Source organism: Salvelinus sp. IW2-2015, unplaced genomic scaffold (genome assembly GCF_002910315.2).
Source record: "Salvelinus sp. IW2-2015 unplaced genomic scaffold, ASM291031v2 Un_scaffold1723, whole genome shotgun sequence".
NCBI lineage: Eukaryota > Metazoa > Chordata > Actinopteri > Salmoniformes > Salmonidae > Salvelinus > Salvelinus sp. IW2-2015.
The window spans coordinates 140,270-165,093 of NW_019943110.1; the positions used below are offsets into that span (position 1 = coordinate 140,270).

At 42.7% G+C, this 24,824-nt stretch overlaps 1 protein-coding gene across 3 annotated transcripts; it reads left to right on the top strand.

Annotated features, from left to right (window-relative positions):
• The first annotated feature begins 7,076 nt into the window (after positions 1–7,076).
• Positions 7,077–18,610, top strand: LOC112071795 (beta-2 adrenergic receptor-like). Of its 3 annotated transcripts, XM_024139220.2 has the most exons (4): positions 7,077–7,252; positions 7,461–8,486; positions 16,376–16,434; positions 17,313–18,610. In XM_024139220.2, exons 2-3 carry the CDS (start codon positions 7,474–7,476, stop codon positions 16,431–16,433), a joined length of 1,071 nt encoding a protein of 356 aa, XP_023994988.1. In that variant the 5' UTR covers positions 7,077–7,252; positions 7,461–7,473; the 3' UTR covers position 16,434; positions 17,313–18,610. The 3 variants fall into 3 exon arrangements, with proteins under 3 accessions (XP_023994988.1, XP_023994986.1, XP_023994987.1); XM_024139218.2 differs by lacking the exons at positions 16,376–16,434; positions 17,313–18,610 and having other exon boundaries at positions 7,461–10,756; XM_024139219.2 differs by lacking the exons at positions 16,376–16,434; positions 17,313–18,610 and having other exon boundaries at positions 7,464–10,756.
• Positions 18,611–24,824: the final 6,214 nt, after the last annotated feature.

Sequence of the window (24,824 nt, forward strand, 5' to 3'; positions counted from 1 at the left end):
TGCCCTCCGCTGAACCATCTAACAGGCAAAGCGTCAATCAGACTACGATCGAATCGTACTACACCGGCTCTGACGCTCGTTGGATGTGCAAGTCTTGCAAACTATTAGACTACAAAGGGAAGCACAGCCGAAGCTCCCAGAGAAAAGAGCCTGCCAGATAGCTAAATAACTTCTATGCTCGCTTTGAGGCAAGTAGCGCTGAAACATGCATGAGAGCATCATCTGTTCCAGATGACAGTGATCACGCTCTCCGTAGCCGATGTGAGTAAGACCTTTAAACAGGTCAACATTCACAAGGCCGCAGGCCAGACGGATTACCAGACGTGTACTCCGAGCATGCGCTGACCAACTGGCAGGTGTCTTCACTGACATTTTTAACCTCTCCCTTACGGAGTCTGTAATACCTACATGTTTCAAGCAGTCCACCATAGTCCCTATGCCAAGAACACTAAGGTAACCTGCCTAAATGACTACCGACCCGTAGCACTCACGTCTGTAGCCATGACATGCTTCAAAGGCTGGTCATGCTCACATCAACACCATCATCCCAGAAACCCTAGACCCACTCCAATTTGCATACCGCACCAACAGATCACAGATGATGCAATCTCTATTGCACTCCACTGCCCTTTCCCACCTGGACAAAAGAACACCTATGTGAGAATGCTATTCATTGACTACAGCTCAGCGTCAACACCATAGTGCCCACAAAGCTCATCACTAAGCTAAGGACCCTGGACTAAACACCTCCCTCTGCAACTGGATCCTGGACTTCCTGACGGGCTTCCTCGGGTAAGGTAGGAAACTACACATCCGCCACGCTTATCCTCAACACGGGCCCCTCACGGTGTGTGCTCAGTCCCCTCCTGTACTCCCTGTTCACTCATGACTGCACGACCAGGAATGACTCCAACACCATCATCAAGTTTGCAGATGACACAACAGTGGTAGGCTGATCACCGACAACAAATAGACTGTCTATAGGGAGAGGTCAGAAACCTGGCCGTGTGTGTGCAAGACAACAACCTCTCCCTCAATGTGATCAAGACAAAGGATATTGTGGACTACAGGAAAAGAGGACGAGCACGCCGCCATTCTCATCGATGGGGCTGCAGTGAGCAGGTTGAGAGCCTCAAGTTACTTGGCGTCCACATCACATCAAACTAACATGGTCAAGCACACCAAGACAGTCGTGAAGAGGCACGACAAAACCTATTCCCTCTCAGGAGACTGAAAAAATTTGCATGGTCCTCAATCAAAAGATTCTACAGCTGCACCCTCGAGAGCATCCTGACTGCCTGGTATGGCAACTGCTTGCCTCTGACTGCAAGCACTACAGAGGGTAGTGCGAACGGCCCAGTACATCACTGGGGCCAAGCTTCCTGCCATCCAGGACATCTATACCAGGCGTTGTCAGAGGAAGGCCCTAAAAATATCAGACTCAGCCACCCTAGTCATAGACTGTCTCTCTGCTACGGCACTGCAAGCGATACCGGAGCACCAAGTCTAGTCCAATAGGCTTCTAAATAGCTACCCCCAAGCCATAAGACTGCTGAACAGGCCCGCTATTGTTTTTACTGCTGCTATTTCATTATTTAATTTATTTCTTTTTAGGGGTGTTTTCGTAAGTAACCATTTGTAATAACCATTTTGTAAGAACCATGTCTACACCTGTTGTATTGGCACGTGACAAATAAGATTTGATTTGATTTGACTTTCATTGAAGGCTCTGTCTTTGAACTTTTCCTCCATCCTTTCTATGTAAAAGTCATTCGGAACCATTTCAGGACAGATTATATCTGAAATGAATCTGGAAGGAGCAAGTCCATCATTTCATTTTGTTAAGTGGACCAGTCTTCCTGATTGCCTTGGAGCACAGAAGGCTTTTATCTATAATTGACTGGAGTGCGTCTGACTATTTTCATCACTTCATCGCTTTTGAAACCATGTCTCCACTGTACCAATAAGAAATGAATCAGGTGGGAGTGAATGTTCACTMCCTTCCATGGGGACAAAGCAGATCTATGTCCATCACTGCTACTGTGGAGACGGAGTGGTCTGAACAGGATTTCCTCACTCGCATCGTTTCCCTCATCTCGCCACGTACAGCCTTTAAAGTTAGTCTGCGATTTAGTTTTCCAACAAAACGGCAGCCCAGCCACTTGTTTTCGTATACAGCTGACAGATGGGGAAATGTAACCTAATATGTAACCTAATATGCTCTAAATGCAAGGACTTACAGTTCAAGATAAGTGTGTAGATATTTTTTTACCCCCTTTTTCTCCCCAATTTCGATCTTGTCTCATTGCTGCAACTCCCCAACGGGCTCACTAGGCCATGCATCCTACGAAGCATGACCCGCCAAACTGTGCGTCTTAACACCCGGCCGCTTAACCCAGAAGCCAGCCCCACCAATGTGTCTGAAAGGTTAGTCTGCAGGCGCCCAGCCAGACACAAGGAATTGCTAGAGCGCAAAGAGCCAAGTAAAGCCCCCCTGGCCAAACCCTCCGCTGGCCAAACCCTCCGCTGGCCAAACCCTCCGCTAACCCGGACAACGCTGGAACAATTGTGCACTGCCCTATGGGACTCCAGATCACGGCSGGTTGTGATACAGCCTGAGATCGAACCCAGGTATGTAGTGACACCTCTAGCACTGCGAGGAAGTGCATTAGACCGCTGTGCCACTCGGAAGGCCCTCACAAGATAGCTTCGTGTTATTGTTGTTTTAACATTAGAGGGAAAAGACCTTATGTAACAAGCTGTTTGGAGGGTTCAGAGTGGAGCATTCAATTTCTATATTCAATTATGAGGAGAAGGAAGACTAGACTGAGGCAGCTCATAAAGTGACTTTATTCTCTAGAAGCAACTACCATCTCAATCAGCTCACATGACAGACAGGAATTTATAGACACTCATCAGGCATTACTAATCAACTCCAATTTCCGTAATCGGTTTCCGTTGCAAGACACAATGAATACACCCCTGAATACACCCCTGAAAACACCCCTGAATACACCCCTGGATCCCAGACTGCACCTTTGGACATGTAGCCAGATCAAAAACACAAGGTTCATTAACCCGTCGTCGTCCCCTTGGTCACCTCATTGAGCATGGGTAATAAGGAAACTCTTAGTTCCTAGGATCTCAACACACAAGCATTTCCTAATAAAAGCCAATTTATGCTTGCTCCYAATATACGGCGGCTTGCAGAGGKCAAATCGATCTCCGTACCACATCYCCGTGCGACTCCCAAATTGTARAACAATGCAGTGGGCTCTGTATAGCTCCGCCATGACATGATTGGTRGACGGTAAGTGGGGGAGAGAGGTCCTGTATAAACACAAAGTAACTTCCTTGACAACTTCCTTCACAACCGCTCTGRTCTGCGAGACGCKAGAAGTATGAATGCCCTGACTTCTGCGGCGGCTGCATSGCAGTAAATGCTGTACGGCCACAGRAGACAATGGATTTGCCATACAAAGCCTTTGATACTTACTGCTCAACTCAAATGTTCTGCTCAGTACAAACATTTTTGATCCTTTGAATGAAATCAATTTCCAGATGCTATGTACTGTATGCATGCATGGATATCCAGGACCACCCCCCCCCCCCCAACCAGTGGTGGTTGGTGCTCTTTAGGATGAGGGAGGATTATATATATTTTTTAATGAGCTGGCCTTATTTCTATTACAGCATATTGGATGACTTCATTCATATTCCATTCCCAGTTCAATGTAACATTGATAGGGTTAGGCTACTATGTTCCCTAATACCCATCATGAGGTTACTACAATCTAGCCTATGAATTAGTTTTACAATGTAGGTCGAGACAAATTTGAGTAATCAAGGTGACACATCAATATACCGCCTACACTACCTCTTGCCTGCATCTAGCTGTCTAGGTGTAATCATTAGTCCAACGTTGCAAAACAGTTTTTCTATTGGACAAATTCACGTATGGTCATCTCCGTTTCGTTCCAGTATCTTCCGTTTATGAATGTTTTTTCAACAGAATCGGAAGAATGAATACACCCCTGATCACACGCAAACACAGTTCACTTTCATAGCAGCCACATGCAAATAGCATGATCATTTGCTCTTTGTATAATTTCTTCACGCATCTACGTGCTCTCCTCCTGTCACCTTTTCCCTTCACTTGTGGATGTCAGTGCACAACACATCAGCTGTCTGTGACCAGGCGAAAAACCTTTCCAAGCCTAACCTTCATATCAGAACCGCTAACCGCTACATACAGCCTAAATCGTTGTCACCATATTAACTAACGGCATAGTCAACATAGCTACGAGAACTAACTCGTTACAGTAGTAAAACAGCTACAATCATGCAGTACAGTCAGCAAGCAGTTTAGCAGTTACACTGGTGGGCCCCGGTGGCAATAAATTAATAAAACCAAAAACTTATCTTGGCTTGGAAGAGTTCCAGTGTTGCATAGCCATCTAGCTAACATAGCATCTTTCTCTGTTTGAGCCGGGTCTTTCTCTGTTTGAGCCGGGTCTTTAAGTAGGCTAAACTAGCTAGCTGTCTTCGCTAGCTAAGTGAAAATAAAAGGGGGAAAAATACAACAAATTATAGCTAGCTCTTTCTCTTGCTCTCTGTCTTGCTTTTCTTTCATTTTGAAGGAATTAATCTGTTAGCTATTATATTTCTCTGAGTCAACTACTCACCACCTTTTTATGCACTGCAGTGCTAGCTAGCTGTAGCTTATGATTTTAGTACTAGATTAATTCTCTGATCCTTTGATTGGATGGACAACATGTCAGTTCATGCTGCAGGAGCTCTGATAGGTTGGAGGACGTCCTGTGGAAGTTGGCATAATTGCTGTTTAAGTCTATGGAACGGGGTGAGAACCATGAGCCTCCTAGGMTTTGTATTGAAGTCAATGTACGCAGAGGAGGACGGAAACTAGCTGTCCTCCGTGCTACCCTTCAGAGTGCTGTTGAGGCTAATGTAGACCTTCATTGCAAAACAGTGTGTTTTAAACAATTTTATTTGGTGACGTGAATATATTTAGTATGGTTTATGTAAAAATAAGAACTTTCATTATTTTTATTTGAGTGAAATTCACTGAGGAGGATGGTCTTCCCCTTCCTCCCCTGAGGAGACTCCCCTGCCACCCACCCTCCTATAGTATGAGATGTATGCCTGAGAAAACAGGCAGGCTCTCCCTCTCTCCCTCAGCAGGAACCAGGGTTAAGCTGCACCACTTCCCCTGGACAATAACAGTCCCTCRACGTCTCATCACTCTGACCTTACACGGAGGTRGTGMCCAAATTGGCARACTCTTCACTATATAATGTCCTACWTTGACCAGGGCCCATAGGGTTCTGATCAAAAGAAATGTACTGTGTAGGGAATAGGGTTCCAMTTGGAACCAGCRGACAGTCTATCAGAGTGCATGTGCCCTGCTGTCTGCTGGGTGTCTCCTTCCTGTGGAAAGGACCACAGTAAACCCTTTCATTTCCTCTTTGTCGCCTAATGAACCTTTCCAGGAGCTGCTGCTAATGTGCAACACTGGTGGAGTTGTTTTGAGAATSGGGATGAAGCGTTAGCCTCATTGTTACACTGGATGTTGTAGATGTGTCTCCTGGGTTAGATCAGAGAGCTCATGCCACTTGGCTCTTTGTCACAGAAAGTTCTCTCATAGGCAGGATGCAGTTATAGAGCTACTGGGATACAGATGTGCAGATACTGCAAAAACTGTGCTATCACTTCACGTGAAACTATCTGGGGCGACATTTACAGTAAACTGTACTGTATCTGGGGRGATATTTACAGTAAAGGCAGGTTATTGTAGTACTACATAAATAAGTGAATGCACTGTTTGTGTTGTCAACAAAGTGGTTGACACAATCTATGCGTTTTTGCATATGACGTATATGAAGTGCTTATGTTCAATTGCATGGATTTTCTTCATTACTGGTTCTATTTGAGCGTGAACAGGATATAATGGAAGAGAATGTAGTTCCATGATCAGAAAGTGCCTCTAAACACTAAAGTCACTAAATACTGAATGAGGTGTAGATCCATGTAGCCTGTTCACTCTCTCCGGTCACAGCTCTTCTCTCTCCAGGTCACAGTACTGTACTGTATGTCCTGAGACACAATGCAAATCAAACAACTATGTTTGGGGGGGGGGGGGTTAGGGTATGTAAAACACATGTTACTGGGCTAATTTAAGTGTGTTTCTACATAATAACCAGATCTATGTGGTGGAGCTAGCCATGCAGTCATGTTAATGATAATCTAATATATGCCATTTAGTAGACGCTTTTATCCAAAATGACTGACAGTAGCGCATGCGTACGTTTTCATATGGGTGGTCCCAGCGGGAWTCAAACCCACAATCTTGGCAGTGCAAGTGTTCTACCAACTGAGACACAGACGACCCATGTCAATGGACCATACCTTATGTCTCTGTTTTCAGTTGGAATATGGTAGAGATTCAGGTCAGGAAGTGTGAAAGAGGTCTATTGACATCACATGCCATTATTATGCTCTGCATGACAAGCCTATAGAACAGTATGTAACTGTAGGTTGTCCATATACGTTGCTCTGTTTGTTGTGTTTGTCTCCAGCAGAGTTAGCTGCAGTACTATTATGTTGCTAGGTGAACAACCCTTTCCTTTTCAAAGCATTTTCAAAACAAAGGCCAGGAAGCAGAATTTGGAGTGAAAGTTCAATTAATTAATTTCTAATCACCTTGTCCAGTGTGTTGTTGCCAAGASTGAAGGTAGATTTTTAAGCTGGAACAAAATAATAATCTAGTATGGTTAATTTAATGACGTACAGCTGTTATCACTATCACATCAGCAGTTTCTTTGATTTATTTGATTACATTATTTAAAAATATTTTCCTTTACAAGTGTTACAGATAAAAACAAAGTTACATAATGTTAATTTMACTTGATTCTGTGGAAAAACATGACTGTTTTAAAAGGAACTGTTATTCACTTCTCCTGTGGTCTGCCTGCCTGCTGATTGGCTGCTGCCAGAGTGTGATGTCATTCTTGCCTGCTATAAGAACACTGKCTAGATCGGGAACAACATTCAACAGTGACAGAGTGGTGTGTTAGAACACAGAGCAAGTGGGACTGTTAATGTGTGTCACARGGCAAAAGAGGAAGGGGGAACATTTCTAATGAAGTTTAAACACCTAATTGGAGCTACAACGTATTTTTATCCAAAAAAGGAATACTTTTAGATTTATGGGAGACCAGGAGAACATTTGGAGGTTGGTAAATTACTTCAAGATTAAGTGTCAAATTAAATTGCATCTAAGAAATCTTGGATGAAATTACTCAATTGATCAATCCTTACTCATGCTTCCTACCTTGACTTTATACACATTACATTTACACTAGCTTATAAACCTATATGGTTTATTCTTTGTTTTATGGGTGTCTTCGACAATACGTTTCTTCTTATCTAATCTCTTCAAGCAGCCCATAGATCATGGAGAATGTGAGCACGCCTGCCTTGTTCAACSTATCGGACCTACCAGTGGAGATGAACTCYTCGTCTCACCAYTGGTCTTACTCGGAGTACAGCGAGGCTGAGGCAGTGCTGCTGGGCATCATCATGGCCCTGCTGGTATTGGGCATCGTCTTTGGCAACYTGCTGGTCATCACRGCCATCGTGCGCTTCCAGCGGCTGCAGACAGTCACCAACATYTTCATCACCTCTCTGGCCTGTGCTGARCTGGTCATGGGCCTGCTGGTGGTGCCCTTCGGCGCCTGCTACATCCTCCTCAACACCTGGCACTTTGGCAGCTTCCTGTGCGAGTTCTGGACGGCGGCAGACGTCTTGTGTGTGACGGCTAGCATCGAGACGCTGTGTGTGATCGCGCTGGACCGTTATCTGGCCATCACATCGCCGCTGCGCTACCCGTCCCTGCTGACCAAGRGCAAGGCGTGCGTGGTGGTTGTGACGGTGTGGGGCGTGGCCGCCCTAATCTCCTTCCTGCCAATCCACATGAAATGGTGGGTGTCTGACGAGCCCGAGGCGCTCAGCTGCCTGGAGAACGCCCACTGCTGTGACTTCAACACCAACGCTGCCTACGCCGTTGCCTCCTCCGTCGTCTCCTTCTACATCCCCCTGGCGGTCATGGTCTTCGTCTACGGACGCGTCTTCCAGGAGGCCAGGAAGCAGCTGCAGAAGATCCGCGGCAGCGAGGGACGGTTCCACYCCCAGATTATCAACAACAACAAGGGGCAGGATGGTGGGGGAGGAGGAGGGGGGAACGGGAAGAGGCCAAAGTTCTGTCTGAAGGAACACAAAGCCCTGAAGACGTTGGGGATCATCATGGGAACCTTTACTCTCTGCTGGCTGCCATTCTTCGTGCTCAATGTGGCGGTGACCATCTGGAAGGTGGACAACATTAAAATGCCATTCAGGATATTGAACTGGATAGGATACGCCAACTCAGCCTTCAACCCCCTCATATACTGCAGGAGCCCTGAGTTCAGGTACGCCTTCCAAGAGATTCTGTGCCTAAGAGGGACTGCTTTCCCCACTAATGAATACATATACAGAGGACACAGCTTGCAGGTTAGCCCTAAGGATAAGCCAGGCAGCTCTATACATGATACTGGGACCATGGAGCTGAGTACTGGCTCTCGGTCTAGTGTCACCAACACAAACAGGAATTGCAATAAACCTTCACTTGCCTCCATTGTCTGAAGCGCAGGGTGTTACCAGGAGACTGGTCTTTCTCATTTAGTCAGACCTGGTGAGCAGACATGGGATAGGAAATTACATGTGAATCTATTTCCATACTTAAATGTGTTACTATAAGAATATTATTCTAGTAATGTGTAGGTTATTAAATGTTATATGTTTCATCTTAATATTGAACAGTCTGCAAAAGACTTAGGAAGTATATTGTTTGTGGACTTGATCACGTGTACGTGTGGTTTTGTAGACATGAGTATGTGCACATGTCATGTACTCTAGTGCTTGTGTCTGTGTGTATTTCAACACCAGGGTTCAGGTACTAAGTTCATGTCTCCAGTTTGGTTGCACAAAAAAACAAAAAAAATCTACCTCATTAGCATTGTTTTTGATTCATCTCCATCTCAAAGAGCTTCAAGAACAAATCATTATAGTCTGTTTGTATGAAAATGAATAATGTTGTCTGTCAGTTGAACTGACTGTTCTTTGCTGGCAGTGGTCTGAAAGGCCAGGGTAGGAAAGGTCCAAAGAATTAACAGGCAGAACAAGAGATCAAATTAGAGTTCTACAGTAYTATGTGCCCCCCCCTACTTGTGCCTGTAGCCAGCCCTCTGTCTGTAACACATTCCATATTGATCTGGGTCTCTCCCAGAGCCATCCCAGGGGCTTCTGTCTGTCTGTGGGATTCTGAACCCTCCCTCGGCCACGGCCCACAAATCCAACTCTCTGACGAGTGACGGCAGGTGCATATCATCACAGGCAGGCGCTATTACCAGCTGCACCGCACCAAAAAAACATTTAAACAGTTGAGCAAACGCTCACGCTGCTCTGTCCCACTCCCTCCAGCCACCCTTCAATACCTCAACCTTCACCTTCCCTACAACACCATTTAATAAGTGTGGTTACATACGCATGTCCTGCCGCCCCTCAGACGGTGTGTAAGGACACACAGACAGACAAGKCTCAATAACCCTTGCAAGCACGGTATAGGTCAGAGCAGCAGTACCTTAATGCTGGGTAGTGTGACCACCACTGTACGTCATTCTGACACCAATACCCAGCCAGTAAATTTAGTCTGTAAAGTTATATTTAGTGATTGCTTTTACACTCTACCTTGCTGCTCCTCTGTGTTATTAGTTGTTAATGGCGACCGTGGGAACGGTTGTTGTTGTCGTGCTGTTCTCCGCTGTTGCTCTAGTGTTTCAAGTTTTATTTTMGGGGTTTATTTATTTATTTATTTTTTTGCTGTTGTGAAGCTACAGTGTTTACAGAGATTCCTGGACAAACTGTCTGATTTGGGAGACAAACAAAATGTAGTAATAGATATACGCAATGTACTAACTAGCGAAAACATAAGGAAATAAACCACTACAGMGAGGGAGAAGTTGAGCCAAAGGGTTAGTTGAGCCACCCTTCGTTTCTAGGAAACTACACACAACATTAATCATGTGAGCAGATATTTAGGAATAGGTCATCATTTCATGGAGTCTGTGAAGGAAGAAACCACAGAGAAAAAGCAAGTTAGTTCCAATAAACTGATTTTCACAAAGTCAAAAATATATTGTCTTAAAGATTTCATGATGCTTGTATCTAAACCAAGGTTTTAAGACTTTTATACATCTGTCGGTCTCTATAAGCTTCAATATGAGGTCCTGAACCTGCATGAAAGTGCATCCTTGTAGCTGTGGGGGCTAATAAAYACTAAATGTTTGTCTTGGGGTAAATTGAGCCAATGGCCACTATACCCCATTCAAATGATGATTGCATTTGGTCAGTTTTATGCATAGTATGCGTAGTATTTCTGCAGTGTGTCATACATATGAACTCAATATTGTTACAGAGCAGACATCATGTCCGTGTATACAAACATAAAACGGGCCCTTGAGAGAAGCCAAGGAAGGGAAGAAGTCCATTTGAACAGCAGCAAGGGATGAACAAATAGACTGAATAACACTGAAGGTACATGAACAAAAAAAGCCTATTAACATGTACCTGTGTGAAAGAGAAGCTATGATGGAGTAGCAGAGACACACCAGGTCTTATGTGATGACATGGAGTCTCAGCTTGATAAGAGAGGCTATGATAGAGTAGCAGAGACACACCAGGTCTTTATGATGACATGGAGTCTCAGCTTGATAAAGAGAGGCTATGATGGAGTAGCAGAGACACACCAGGTCTTATATGATGACATGGAGTCTCAGCTTGATAAAGAGAGGCTATGATAGAGTAGCAGAGACACACCAGGTCTTATATGATGACATGGAGTCTCAGCTTGATAAAGAGAGGCTATGATAGAGTAGCAGAGACACACCAGGTCTTATATGATGACATGGAGTCTCTGCTTGATAAAGAGAGGCTATGATAGAGTAGCAGAGACACACCAGGTCTTATATGATGACATGGAGTCTCAGCTTGATAAACATATCAAGAATCTCACAGACCAGTTTCATGGGCTTAGTGGTCTTTAATGTAGAGAACTGCCTACGAAACAATCTCCCTTTCCCAGACAACTGGTCGACAAATGGAAGGGTAAGTGATATTGAACAGAGAGATCTGAATGTACACCCCCATTCCATGAATTAAACTTTGACCTACCAGCACCATCACCCACTGTCACAGGACACCATCACCCACTGTCACAGGACACCAACACCCACTGTCACAGGACACCAACACCCACTGTCACAGGACACCATCCCCCACTGTCACAGGACACCAACACCCACTGTCACAGGACACCAACTATATTGTTTTAGAAGGAATACTACATTTCTCTTGAGGTAGTGATGCTGAATGTAAAAMAATATATATAATGGCTCAACTTACCCAACTCTCCCCTATAGCTTTTGCAGAATCTGCACATAGTCTTGATCAAATGATCAAATGTAAGATTGGAACTTTTCCTTGCAGATGTTCTACGTAGGTAGGTAGGTGCTCTCAGTGATGATGAACGCTGTAGGTGTCAATTTTTGGCAGATTTTGTCCAGGTGTTACTGAAAAGAAACCTCGACATCACACGTGATTCAGCTTGTAATGAACTAGGATAATGGTGTAGTACACTTGTACTTCAACAGAGACTGTATCGCACCTTCACGTCAGCCAGCCAAGTGAAAAAAGTTACTCTAAAATGGTCTCATCATGCACTGACTGTAAATATTTAGAATGTTTCAAATGATTTCTTAGTGTATAGGTCTATACTAAACCCTGTTACTTTACAACTACTTAGATAGCTACTGATGTGTGTGTGTGTGTGTGTAGGTGTCTGTCTGCTTGTGCTAACTGTTTGAATATTTATTTAACCTTTTATTTTTGACAGGGAGTCATGCTGAGACCAAGGTCTCTTGTACAGATGAGCCCTGTATACACATCAATATTCACATCAATATTCACATCAATATTCACATCAATACACGAAAAGCAGAACACAATCATAGAAAACAAACACATTCTTCAGTACAAAGGTCCTCAACCAGCCTTTTGAATTGCTTTAGAGGCACCAATTCATCACATTCTTTTTTAGATCGAAGGGATCCATGAGACCGGGTCTAGTATCTTGTACGTCTGTCTGTAAGTTAACAATGAAGAAARGTACGGCGGAAGTTTATGCAAGAGGGCTTTCTAAATAAAAAGAGTGCAATGCATCGATCTACAAGACTTCAGAGAGGGACAGTCTACTTTCTGATACAGAATGCAGTGATGTGTACTGAACCTATCGCMCGTAATAAAGCACAGTGTGTCCAATGGCTTCAGTACAGCGGCAGCTGCATTTATATGGACAATATCTTCCTAGTCTATAACCGGTATGAATGTTGACTGAATGATTTGTTTTCTCCTATCTAATGAAAGGCAAAACCTTTTCCTATAAAATTCATGACCTATTCAATTTTAATTCTTCATTTCTTCACTAACTCGTCAACATGCTTTTTGAAAGATAGCTTTTTTTCGTCAATCCAGATGCCCAGATATTTACAAGCGGGGACACGGTCAATGAGGGCACCAACCAATGTAAATATACAGTATTTTCATTCATCATCATATACATTATAACGTGATTTGGAGAATAATATATACTTGGTTTTGCCTGCATTAAGTATGTAAGTACGTACTTAAGTAAGAGTTTGCTCAGACAGTGGTGCTTTGGAGGTTTGATTTTCATAGGAAAACATGAGGTACTGTATGTGTTAACTCACTAACTCACCCTCGTTGTTATGGACACAAGAACACTTGTGATGTATGTACTGTAAATGTGAATAATGTGAATAATGTATTATCCTGCCGTTGCAAAATGTTACCATGAATATATTGTGTCAACTTCAGACACGTAGCTACAAAAGTACGAGACATAGTCTTAGATATTTACATATCAAAATTATTTCATTCCACTGAAAACTTGTCATTTGCCAAATGAAATTACTGTACATTCTCAGAGAGTTAACAAAGGCAAAATATTTTACAGCTGTAATTTTTTATTAGAAATAATATTTACTAGAAATATTAGCAGTCTGTTTTAAAATTGTATTTTGTTAAATGTTTCTTTCCATGTGTGACATGTCTGAGATTAAACCCATTTGTGTCTGTTGCTTTCTAAGACCTGGTTCTGTGTAGTGAGAGAGTGTAGTGAGAGAGCACACTGCCCCCCTCTGGTAAGGCTGTTAACTGGAGCAGGCAGAAGGATCAGTCAACATTGTTTTTATGATATTTTCCAGTCCGACGCTTATTCTCACCTCTGCTGCTCCCCAGCCCTTTTATAAAGACAGCCTGTTGCTAAGGCCAGYGTCCTACATTACAGGACAGGACATTGCACATGGATTCCATGAACAACATGACATTTCATATGCCCACAGCTGTTGTGCACTGGGAAGCACTGAGGCAGGCATGAGAAGGACTGACTGGTGGAGTTCGTCTGCAGGGGTTCACACATCTCTGCTGACAAGGAGACTAGAAARATGCAATGGAAACAGCTGTGTCCATGTTGGACAGTAACACTCACTGGACTGAAGGGCAGCTCTTCTCTTTTTCACAGATCTTGATCTCCACTGTGGGGAGGAATGGTGCCTCTGAGCACTGATCAARGAAACTGAGTTTACATTTCTCAATCGCTACTGGCCTGATATGAGTCCCAATCTAATGCTCCAGGGAATGTTGCATTGCAGGTTCCACACTGTAGCTGTGCCATGATGGTAAAACGATGTACAGTTTCAATTGCATACCTTTTATTCATGTGAATCAATTCTGCAAGTGTAATGTATTTCAAACATTCTGTATTTGCTATTACCTTATAGAGCAGGGGTATTCAACCGAGGGTCCACGGCCTCCTAGGGGCCCACAGAGGTGCTGCTGGGGGTCTGCAAAATACATATACAATTTTATATATATATATATATATTTGTAAAAATATTTGAATGAATGACATTAGCAACAACAGAATAAACWAAATTTGAATGTCATACCTACAGTAGAAATAGGAGAATATCTTAATTCTTATGATGGTAATTGTATTTCTTAACTCCTAATATTGAGCGAATTACATTCATTGGAGCCAATTACACTCATGCACCTGCAAATCAAATCAATTAAATCAAAAATGTATTTGTCATATGCTTCGTAACCGACAGGTGTAGACTAACCGTGAAATGCTTAATTACTGACACCTTCCCAACATTGCAGATAGAAAAACATAGAAAATAATAACACAATGAATAAATAGACAACCGATGTGGCAGTGTTGCTGGCTGCTGCTAAGTTTTCAAGACTTGGACATAAATGTTTTGCCATCACATGGCTAACCCTTGTTTAACCAGCTAAACMGCTGCTCTTAGCAAAAATGGGTTTGGAGGTACCTTTCTAACTAATTGGCTAGAGTTTACACTTCCTCTTCTAATTATAATGTGGGAAGGTCAAAATAATGAAAAACTATCTACCAACTTTATTCAYTTGAAAATGTTGATTACTTCTTACTTCACCTGATGATAAGATGACATTTTTGCTAATGTACAGTACCATTCAAAAGTTTGGATGCAGTTTTTCTTTATTTTTACTGTTTTCAACATTGTAGAATAATAGTGAAGAYATCAMWACTRTRAAATAACACATGGAATCATGTAGTAACCAAAAAAGTTTTAAACAATTGAAAATATATTTTATATTTGAAATTCTTCAMAGTWAACACCCTTTGCCTTGAACACTCTTGGCATTCTCTCAACCAGCTTCATGAGGTAGTCACCTGGAATCCATTTCAATTAACAGGTGTGCCTTGTTAATTTGTAGAATTKATTTCCTTAATACGTTTGAGCCAATCAGTTGTTGTGACAAGGTTGGGGTGGGTATACAGAAGATAGCCCTATTTGGTAAAAGACCAAGTCCATATCATGGCAAGAACAGCTCAAATAAGCAAGGAGAAATGACAGTCCATCATTACTTTAAGACATGAAGGTCAGTCAATATGGAACATTTCAAGAACTTTGAAAGTTTCTTCAAGTGCAGTTGCAAAAACCATCAAGCGCTATGATGAAACTGGCTCTCATGAGGACCGCCACAGGAATGGAAGACCCAGAGTTACCTCTGCTGCAGGGGATACATTCATTAGAGTTACCAGCCTCAGAAATTGCAGCCCAAATAAATCATAGGAGTGGGTCGCCGGTTTACCTGGGAGGGGGTCCCTGGGCAAGAAATGGTTGAAGACCCCTTGTTGTAGAGCCACGGCTTCTTTCTGCATTGTTCCACTTTATCAGTGCGTGGGTCTGCTGCTGCCAGCCAGTGTTATGATTACTGTATATATTATCATAAACAGAAGTGTTTTATCTGGTAACTGGWGAGACCTGTGCTACTGACCAAGAATACAATCTGGAGGTGACATATTTCCCATGCTGCATGTCAGTCACACAGTATGGTGTAAGTAATCTAGCACCATTCCCTGTTGTTCAAAAATATCTACTGTATCGGCATTGATGTTTTATTTATTTTTTACAGTGGTCATTGTGTATGTGTACATTTCGGTTGAACTATGTGATATGGTATTTGTATTTAATAAATCATTTATTGTGTAATATATCATTTTTTTGCAGTTGTATGAATCTATCAACAAACTAGACAGTCTTTTAAATACTGAGAAAAGTGTGCATGCACACACACACACACACACACACACACTTTGGCTGACTTTTGTGTGTCAACCTCTTATCAGCCTCAGTGGGGCATCATCCAGTAACCCTAGGTAACCCCAGGACAATGAGAAGAGATTTCCTGGGAGTTCCCTGGTCTGCTATGTAGTAAACAGATCCTATCCAGCTAATCTACCCCACCTGCTACCAGATTGTCTCACTCTAACACCCAGATCAAAGCACCAAGCCCAGTGCTTAACCAGAGCCTGTAGGCCTGGACACTAACCAGCAGGATTGTGGGCCAGGGCCATAGACCTGTAGCCACAATAGAGACCAGTGACGGACAGATCACACAGATGAAATATGACTGTAGTCCAATGTTTTGCATTTCTCTGCTCTGAGCTAATCATTAAGTTTTATCAGATCCTCTGACTCATGGTCTTTGAGGAGAGTAATGTTCACCATCTGTTTACATGGCTGTCGGCCAGCTGTAGTGGATGGTAGTGGACTCGCTGCCCAGCCTGTAGCTATGCACTCTCTGCTTTTTGGAAATTTGACTACATATTTTTCCTCCTGTGCTGTAGGTCATCTTGGATTATTTGCCCAGCTGCTTATATCCAGGTTACGAGTTACGCTGAGTAAGGTGAGATTAGTTGTAGTAGCTATCTACTGTACTGTGTATAGTTCTAAATGTTAGTAAATGTTAGTTAGAAGATTATACAATAGTCCTGTCAGTGTTTTGGGTGCCAAAGCAAAATGTCTGACACCAAGCCACCTATAGACTATCAAAGACTAATGAGACAGTTAAACGACACCAACTGAACTCACACACCCTTACAGTTAATATCTGCTTTGTTGTACTTGGCAACCGGTAAGGGTGAGAGATAAATATGGCTTGAATGGCATATTCATCATGAAACAATACTAGAATAGAAAGGGCTAGTAGTAATACACGTATAATCAGTCTATTACAGCTATTATGTGTGTCCCAGTGATGTCCCTCGAAATGTGTCACAATTTCAAAGATACACTGATTTTCTCTTCATATTCTAGTCACTTCTTTATCGTCCTCTGAGGATACTTTTACAGTATAATTATTTAATCTGGGAGTGATTTCCACTCTGAGTCCGACTCCACCTCATACAGCTGAGCCGTTCCCAGGAGAGGGAGTTGGCTGGTGTTGATACAAGGTGGTAATACCAGGTGTCTCCAACATCACGTTACCCTGGGCTCAGGCTAGGTTAAGACTGAAGTGTGTAAATAGACCGTCTCCCCAGGAGAACAGGTTCACACCACATGGGCTAAGTGGATATTAAACAGATGAAAGCTTTGCCGCTGAACGCCCACTTTTATTCAATTATTAGAGACAGTGTTCCAGCAGGTAAATAATTAATGAGAGGTGTGCGATCTCCTGTTGAATCCCAATGATACTCTTATTTAGTGATGCTGATGTTGTGCTTGTTTTCAATGAAGCAAGAGCTGCAATCATTGTCTGAGAGCTAAAAATGCTTCCATTTATAGGCCGATCAAATACTGAAGCCTACATCAGAGGTGATCACGGTGGTCTTTCTCCTGCATCTGGACGACGTCTCACCCTAAAGCTGTTAATGGATGCCATTAGACTGAGTATGTGGAGACAGGCCACTGAAATCAGCTTTTGGTAGCTATTCTGGCAAGTCTCAGCAACACGGCGGTGCAGAGGCTGTTTGACAAGATATCTCATAGATGTTTAATGAAAGCAATCTGTTTTAGGGGCTTAACCGTGATTGGGCCCCAGCTGTGTAACTTCACCACTTTCTGGTATTACTGCAGATAMGGTCCACTCCCGTAGAGAATGTGTTCCTGAGATTCAGAGGTTTTGTGTAAACTAAGGAATAAACGACACTGTCTCTGCTGGTCTTTGCTGTTGGCACTCATGTTCACTTATGTTCCCTGTTCCCGGTCTTATGTAGGGGAGTGACGAGGATTCAGGAATGTAAAGGAACATGATAGGCCAGATCCATTATCCAGCGAGAACTTTTCTACCTCTTTCCAACATCTGTTTCTTCTGTGATTTTTGCCTCTAAATAAGGGTTTGTCCGTCGTTTTAGGCAATTGAATTCTCAGATGCACTTCTTAGTGCAGTATCTTGTWAAATCTGTTTCCATGTAGTAACACTGTCCAGTTCTCCCTACTTTGAATATTGTATTTTTACACTGCTCATCTGCATTAATGATMATTTAGTTAACCTTGCTAACAGCACTAGTGGAGACCTGAGTCATCCACACGTGGGAATCTGCAGAGATTATTTTTGCAGACCATGCTTCCTGCTGTGTTCCATCCCTAAGGCTCTGTTCAGATTTTGTTTTTGTTTGTCCTTATGAATGGCAAAATATTCACACAGAAAAAGTAAGGTGAATGGTCCAGTGACTGATGTTCCTGCCTCATGAGTTGGACACTAAATCCATACGTGTAAATCCAGCCTGGACCAAGATCTCCACTCCTGTGACAACACACTGTCCTCTCCAACTGCTCCCTCTCTGTCATCCATCTATCAGCTCTCTGTCATCCATCTATCAGGTCTCTGTCGTCCATCTATCAGCTCTCTGTCATCCATCTATCAGCTCTCTGTCATTCATCTATCAGCTCTCTGTCGTCCATCTATCAGCTCTCTGTCGTCATTCTATCAGCTCTCTGTCATCCATCTATCAGCTCTCTGTCATCCATCTATCACCACTCTGTCATCCAGCTATCAGCTCTCTGTCATCCATCTATCACCACTTGTCATCCAGCTATCAGCTCTCTGTCATCCATCTATCACCCATCTGTCATCCAGCTATCACCACTCTGTCATCCATGCTATCACTCTGTCATCCAGCTATCAGGTCTGTCGTCCATCTATCAGCTCTCTGTCATCCATCTATCAGCTCTCTGTCATCCATCTATCAGCTCTCTGTCATCCATCTATCACCACTCTATCATCCAGCTATCAGCTCTCTGTCATCCATCTATCACCACTCTGTCATCCATCTAAGCTCTCTGTCATCCATCTATCAGCTCTCTGTCATCCATCTATCACCACTGTCATCCATCTATCAGCTCTCTGTCATCCATCTATCACCACTCTGTCATCCATCTATCACCACTGTCATCCATCTATCAGCTCTCTGTCATCCATCTATCATCACTCTGTCATCCTTCTATTAACTTTCAGGGGACAAAATTTGCTGTCAACCTGGTAACAGGTGGTTACTGTGATGCTGTCATCCTCAGTGGCATTCCTCAGTAATGAAAAACTCCCACAGTGGTTTATGTGAAAGATTCCCACAGTTGTCCCTGTGAAAGACTCCCAGAGTGGTCTCTGTGAAAGACCACTTATGTGGAAAAACTTCCACAGTGGTTTATGTGAAAGATTCCCACAGTTGTCCCTGTGAAAGACTCCCAGAGTGGTCTCTGTGAAACTGTCAATACAACCAATAAAAAAGAGGGTCCACTATGGATAAATAAAGCAACAAGTCTACAAGAAAAGAGGAGTGCACCAATGACATTCATTTATGGTTTGCTTACGTTTTTTTACCCATTGGTGCTGTTTGGTGATGCTGTTCAGTCGTTGAATAGTAAAACACCTGGCTTTAGTGTGTGTCAACAKTGTTCCACGTAGAACTTAGTGTTAGAGAAACTGCTTATCTTTGCCTACTGTTGCTCTGTGTCTATACACCATTGAGGAACATACAGCGTGTGCGTGCGCACGTGCCTGTGTCTGGGAAGTAGGTTTTATGGACCTACATGAATCATAGGCTTTCATTATGTGACGGCAAAAATGGTGTTGTGATGGTAATAGGACCAAAAATATGGCTTTAGAGTGGTGCTGATTTCAGAGAAGAACACAATGTTATTTCACCCAATGTGCCTCCAATAAAGGGAAGGGAACATTGCAGAAAGAGGACATTTGTTCTAGTCTCCTCACTCAGTCCCACGCTGACTCACTCAGACAACACAAATCTATTTTGTCATACAGCAGGTAAAACATGATGTTTTCCATGAGAGTAGAGTTTATTGACGCACCCGGTGTAAGAGAATCAAAAAAATAATAATCCACTTCAAAGCTAGAGATATCAGTTTATTGGCTGCGTCTCAATCCAAAGCATTTCGGCGATGTCTGCCGTTTTGTCACACCATGAGATTTTCCCGAAATTCTTCTCACGAAAACGTCTGTACATGTAATGTCCGAATGGTTTGGCCTAGACTCTCACAAACACGATGGTGTTCTCTGTTTTTCTCTCACAAGTGTCACAGGACTCCTCTGAAGGTAACCCATACAAACAAATGGAAGTATGGAGGTCGTTATGTGCCAACAAAAATAAGGGGTTGTCTGTCAATCTGTCCAAAAAAACAAAGATATTTCCTGAACTTTCTTATATCTCCTAGATATAGGCACAGACACTTCAAAACCATATTCCTTATTATTTATTATTTGACTGTCATTTGCCATTTATGAATGCGTTATTCAATGTGTTTCTATGGACTATAGTAGTAAAGCCAAATTCAATATTTTTAAATATATATTTATATATAATATATATACAGTACCAGTGAAAAGATTGGACACACCTACTCATTCAAGGGATTTTCTTTATTTTTTGTATTTTCTACATTGTAGAATAATAGTGAAGACATCAAAACTATGAAATAACACATATGGAATCATGTAGTAACCAAGTGTTAAACAAATCAAAATATATTTTATATTTGAGATTCTTCAAAGTAGCCACCCTTTGCCTTCTCTCAATCAGCAGGAGGAGAGGAGTTCCCACATATGAGGAGTTCCCACATATGCTGAGCACTTGTTGGCTGCTTTTCCTTCACTCTGCGGTCTAACTCATCCCAAACCATCTCAACTGGGTTGAGGTCGGGTGATTGTGGAGGCCAGGTCATCTGATGCGCACTCCATCACTCTCCTTCTTGGTCAAATAGCCCTTACACAGACTGGAGGTGAGTTTTGGGTCATTGTCCTGTTGAAAAATTATAATCCCTCTAAGCACAAACCAGTATCGCTGCAGAATGCTGTGGTAGCCATGCTGGTTAAGTGTGCCTGAATGAGTGTGCCTTGAATTCTGAATAAATCCACAGTGTCACCAGCAAAGCACCACACACCATCACACCTCCTCCATGCTTCACGGTGGGAACCACACATGCAGAGATCATCCGTTCACCTACTCTGCGTCCAAGACACGGCGGTTGGAACCAAAAATCTCAAATTCGGACTCATTAGACCAAAGGGCAGATTTCCACCAAGTCTAATGTCCATTGCTCGTGTTTCTTGGCCCAAGCAAGTCTCTTCTACTTCTTGATGTCCTTTAGTAGTGGTTCTTTGCAGCGATTTGACCATGAAGGCTTGATTCACGCAGTCTCCTCTGAACAGTTGATGTTGAGATGTGTCTGTTACTTGAACTCTATGAAGCATTTATTTGGGCTGCAATCTGAGGTGCAAACAAGTCTGGTTCATCCTTGGGAGCAATTTCCAAACGCCTGAAGGTACCACGTTCACCTGTACAAACAATAGTACGCAGTATAAACACCATGGGACCACGCGGCTGTCATACCGTCAGGAAGGAGACGCGTTCTGTCTCCTAGAGATTAACGTACTTTGGTGTGAAAGTGCAATCAATCTCAGAACAACAGCAAAGGATCTTGTGAAGATGCTGGAGGAAACAGGTAAAAATTATCTATATCCACTGTAAAACGAGTCCTATATCGACATAACCTGAAAGGCCGCTCAGCAAGGAAGAAGCCACTGCTCAGAAACACCATAAAAAAGCCAGACTACGGTTTGCAACTGCACAATGGGGACAAAGATCATACTTTTTGGAGAAATGTCCTCTGGTCTGATGAACAAAATAGAACTGTTTGGCCATAATGACCATTGTTATGTTTGGAGGAAAAAGGGGGAGGCTTGCAAGCCAAAGAACACCATCCCAACCGTGAAGCACAGGGGTAGCAGCATCATGTTGTGGGGGTGCTTTGCTGCAGGAGGGCCTGGTGCACTTCACAAAATAGATGGCATCATGAGGCAGGAAAATTATGTGGATATATTGAAGCAACATCTCAAGACATCAGTCAGGAAGAGTAAGCTTGGTCGCAAATGGGTCTTCCAAATGGACAATGACCCCAAGCATACTTCCAAAGGTGTGGCAAAATGGCTTAAGGACAACAAAGTCAAGGTATTGGAGTGGCCATCACAAAGCCCTGACCTGAATCCTATGAAAGATTTGTGGGCAGAAACTGCACAAAAGACATGCTCGTGTGCGGGAGCAGAAGGAGTTACCTGGACAAGGACGGTGCACAAACTCACCGCATACTCACACCACGCCTCTCGATAACTTGTAGTGGAGAGGGTTTTGTTGAGAGGCTATATCTCCGAACGATTATAAGACCCACGGTTAAATTCAACTTTTTAAACGGCACACAATCTGTTATATGTGGGGAAGTTTGTGGAAAGACTACTCTCAATTCACGGTTATAACATGGTAATCTGATCGTGACAAGCTCTCACATAGCGAGAAAATTTGATAGTAGAGGCATCGCTATTAAAACGCATAGATAACTATTGGAATTGTCTCATTCGTAGAATAGATAGACTCTTATTCTGACATTTCCATTTCTTAAAACTACAAGGTTGGGGATAGTTCTACTGACGTGATTGAAGAAGAGCGATATTAATACCGTACTGGAATTATAAAATAAATTACATCGCTACTGTTAAGTATATTAATAGTTATATGTAATTCTGACATTTCACATTCTATGAGGTGTAATTGATTAAGTCGGCTGCAGGCTCAACCTAGGACTTGACATCAGCCTCTTCGCTAGACAGCTGGAATTTTTTCTACATTCAAGTGCATTATTAATGTATCAGATGATTTTCCGATCGATCAAATCGAGCTTTGACATTACTTGTTGTCTCAGTTGGCTCAAAGTGTGTAGTGTTTAATCTCTACTTCCGCGATCCACCAGCTGTACATCTACTGTTATTGTAATTATCCTTCCTGTGTCTTTGAAATCTTAAACTATACCACTATCACCTCTATTGCTTTTTCATTTTCCAGTATCGGCTCATGGACCTGACCTGTCCACCGGAACGTGCTACCTGTTCCCCAGACCGCTGTTTTCACTCGCTAGAGACCGCGGAGTCGGTAGTAATATCTAATGATGGTTCTATGAAACGACATCTTGCTTTAGTTTCTCTTCCGATATTCTTATTTGGACCTTGCTGTGTCTGATTGTTTATGGACAGTTGTAGCATCTGGTCATAGTTCATGTACTATTATCTTCTGCACCCGGCACAGGACAAGAAGATGGATCTGTGCACCCCTCATCAGCCCTGGTTCCTGCTCTAGGTTTGTTACCTAGGCTTCTATATCCTTTTAGGCTGAGTCTTTGTCTTCTCTAGTCGCCGTGCTTGCTCACTACGTGCCATTCAATGGGCCTGTTTGGGGTTGTAGTCTGGTGTGGTTTCCTGTCTTACAGTCACTTAGAGATATATAGCTCCTAGCCATGTTTACGTATTGCGTGCTCATGCTATATATATTATTTAAGTTGTAACATGTTTATTTGCAATATGTCGTTACATTTATCTGTCACATTGTCGTCTTATTGTACAGTATATACTTGAGCTCTATTACCCTCAATCGCCTCTTACTCCGTACTCTTAGTTCCCTGTATCGCCCCACTCTGATTATTTGCTCGTCTCACCTTACTTGCATATTTAGTATTTTTTTTTACTACTTGCTACTTTACGTGTTAGATTCCTGCGTGTTATGGGTGACAGGTATATTATGTGATATTGTTAGTATCTTAACTTCTGTTGTGATCATACTGCCCTGCTCTGGATGAGAAGTACACATAGCATATTTCGCTATACACCACAATTATCATTCTGCTATTAGCACGTGGTATGTGACGCGATTACCAACTTGATTTTGTTTACCTCGGTCTCTCACCATCTTAGGTAGGGGTTCTTTATATAGAGGTCTTTGCTTCTTTATAGATACTCTTTTACTATACGAGGGCTTTCTTTCTCATTCACCTCCCTGACTTATGGGTATTAAAAAAAAAACACATTTTCGGTTTTCAGTCTTCTAATGCGACTTCACGCGACACCACTATTATGTTATGTTTTTCAGGTCCTTACATGGCATCTCAGACCCTCAGGACCACAATTCATGTTGTCCAGTTCTAGACTGGATCTGGCTCACCAGTCACCACAGCCGCTATGTTATGTTTCGTGTCCTGAATGGACTTTCTAATCAGGACCACAGAACTTACATGTTATGAATTGTTTTCCTGTTCTCCCGTTGATTCGTCGCGAACCATTCACCATGAACATCATTTATGTTTTTCAGTGTCCCTTTACACTTGGAACTTCACCAGATAACACATTCCCAGCTATTTTCAGTTCCTGATTGTGACTTCCCATTCTTTCCGTCCAGACCATCAACACATCCCTTCTTATGTACCCACTTTCAGTCCTCAGATGGTACTCTCACCAGCTAACAATCCCTTATGTTTTCAGCGTACTATATTGTACTTCACTCTCTAGAAACTACATTATCGTTTTCAGTCTCTATATTCCCGGTTAGCTCTCTTGGCATCCACCAGGGCCAGGACTAGCGATTTATCCGTTTTCATGGTTCCTAATGTCGACTTGCCCCGACCCCTTAGTAATAATACCCATTTATGTCTCCTCATTTGCTGTCCAGGGATCATGGACTCTCTTGTACCAGCTTAACACACTTTATGTTTCAGTCCCAATGGACTTCACCAGAACGCAAAAACATATTCATCATCTTCTGAGCATGTAGCGATATCGTCGACTTGTGCTGCTTGAAAACGCCTGTCTATCACACTTCTGAGTCACTGTTATGCAAATCTTCACTAAGTCCAAGCGCAGAATTCTGGCTGTTTTGTCGTTGTATCCAGGGTGAGGGTCTTATTACTCCTCAAACACGGAAAGCTGCTGCTCACTTTGAGGAGGATGTAAACTTAGCAAACTAA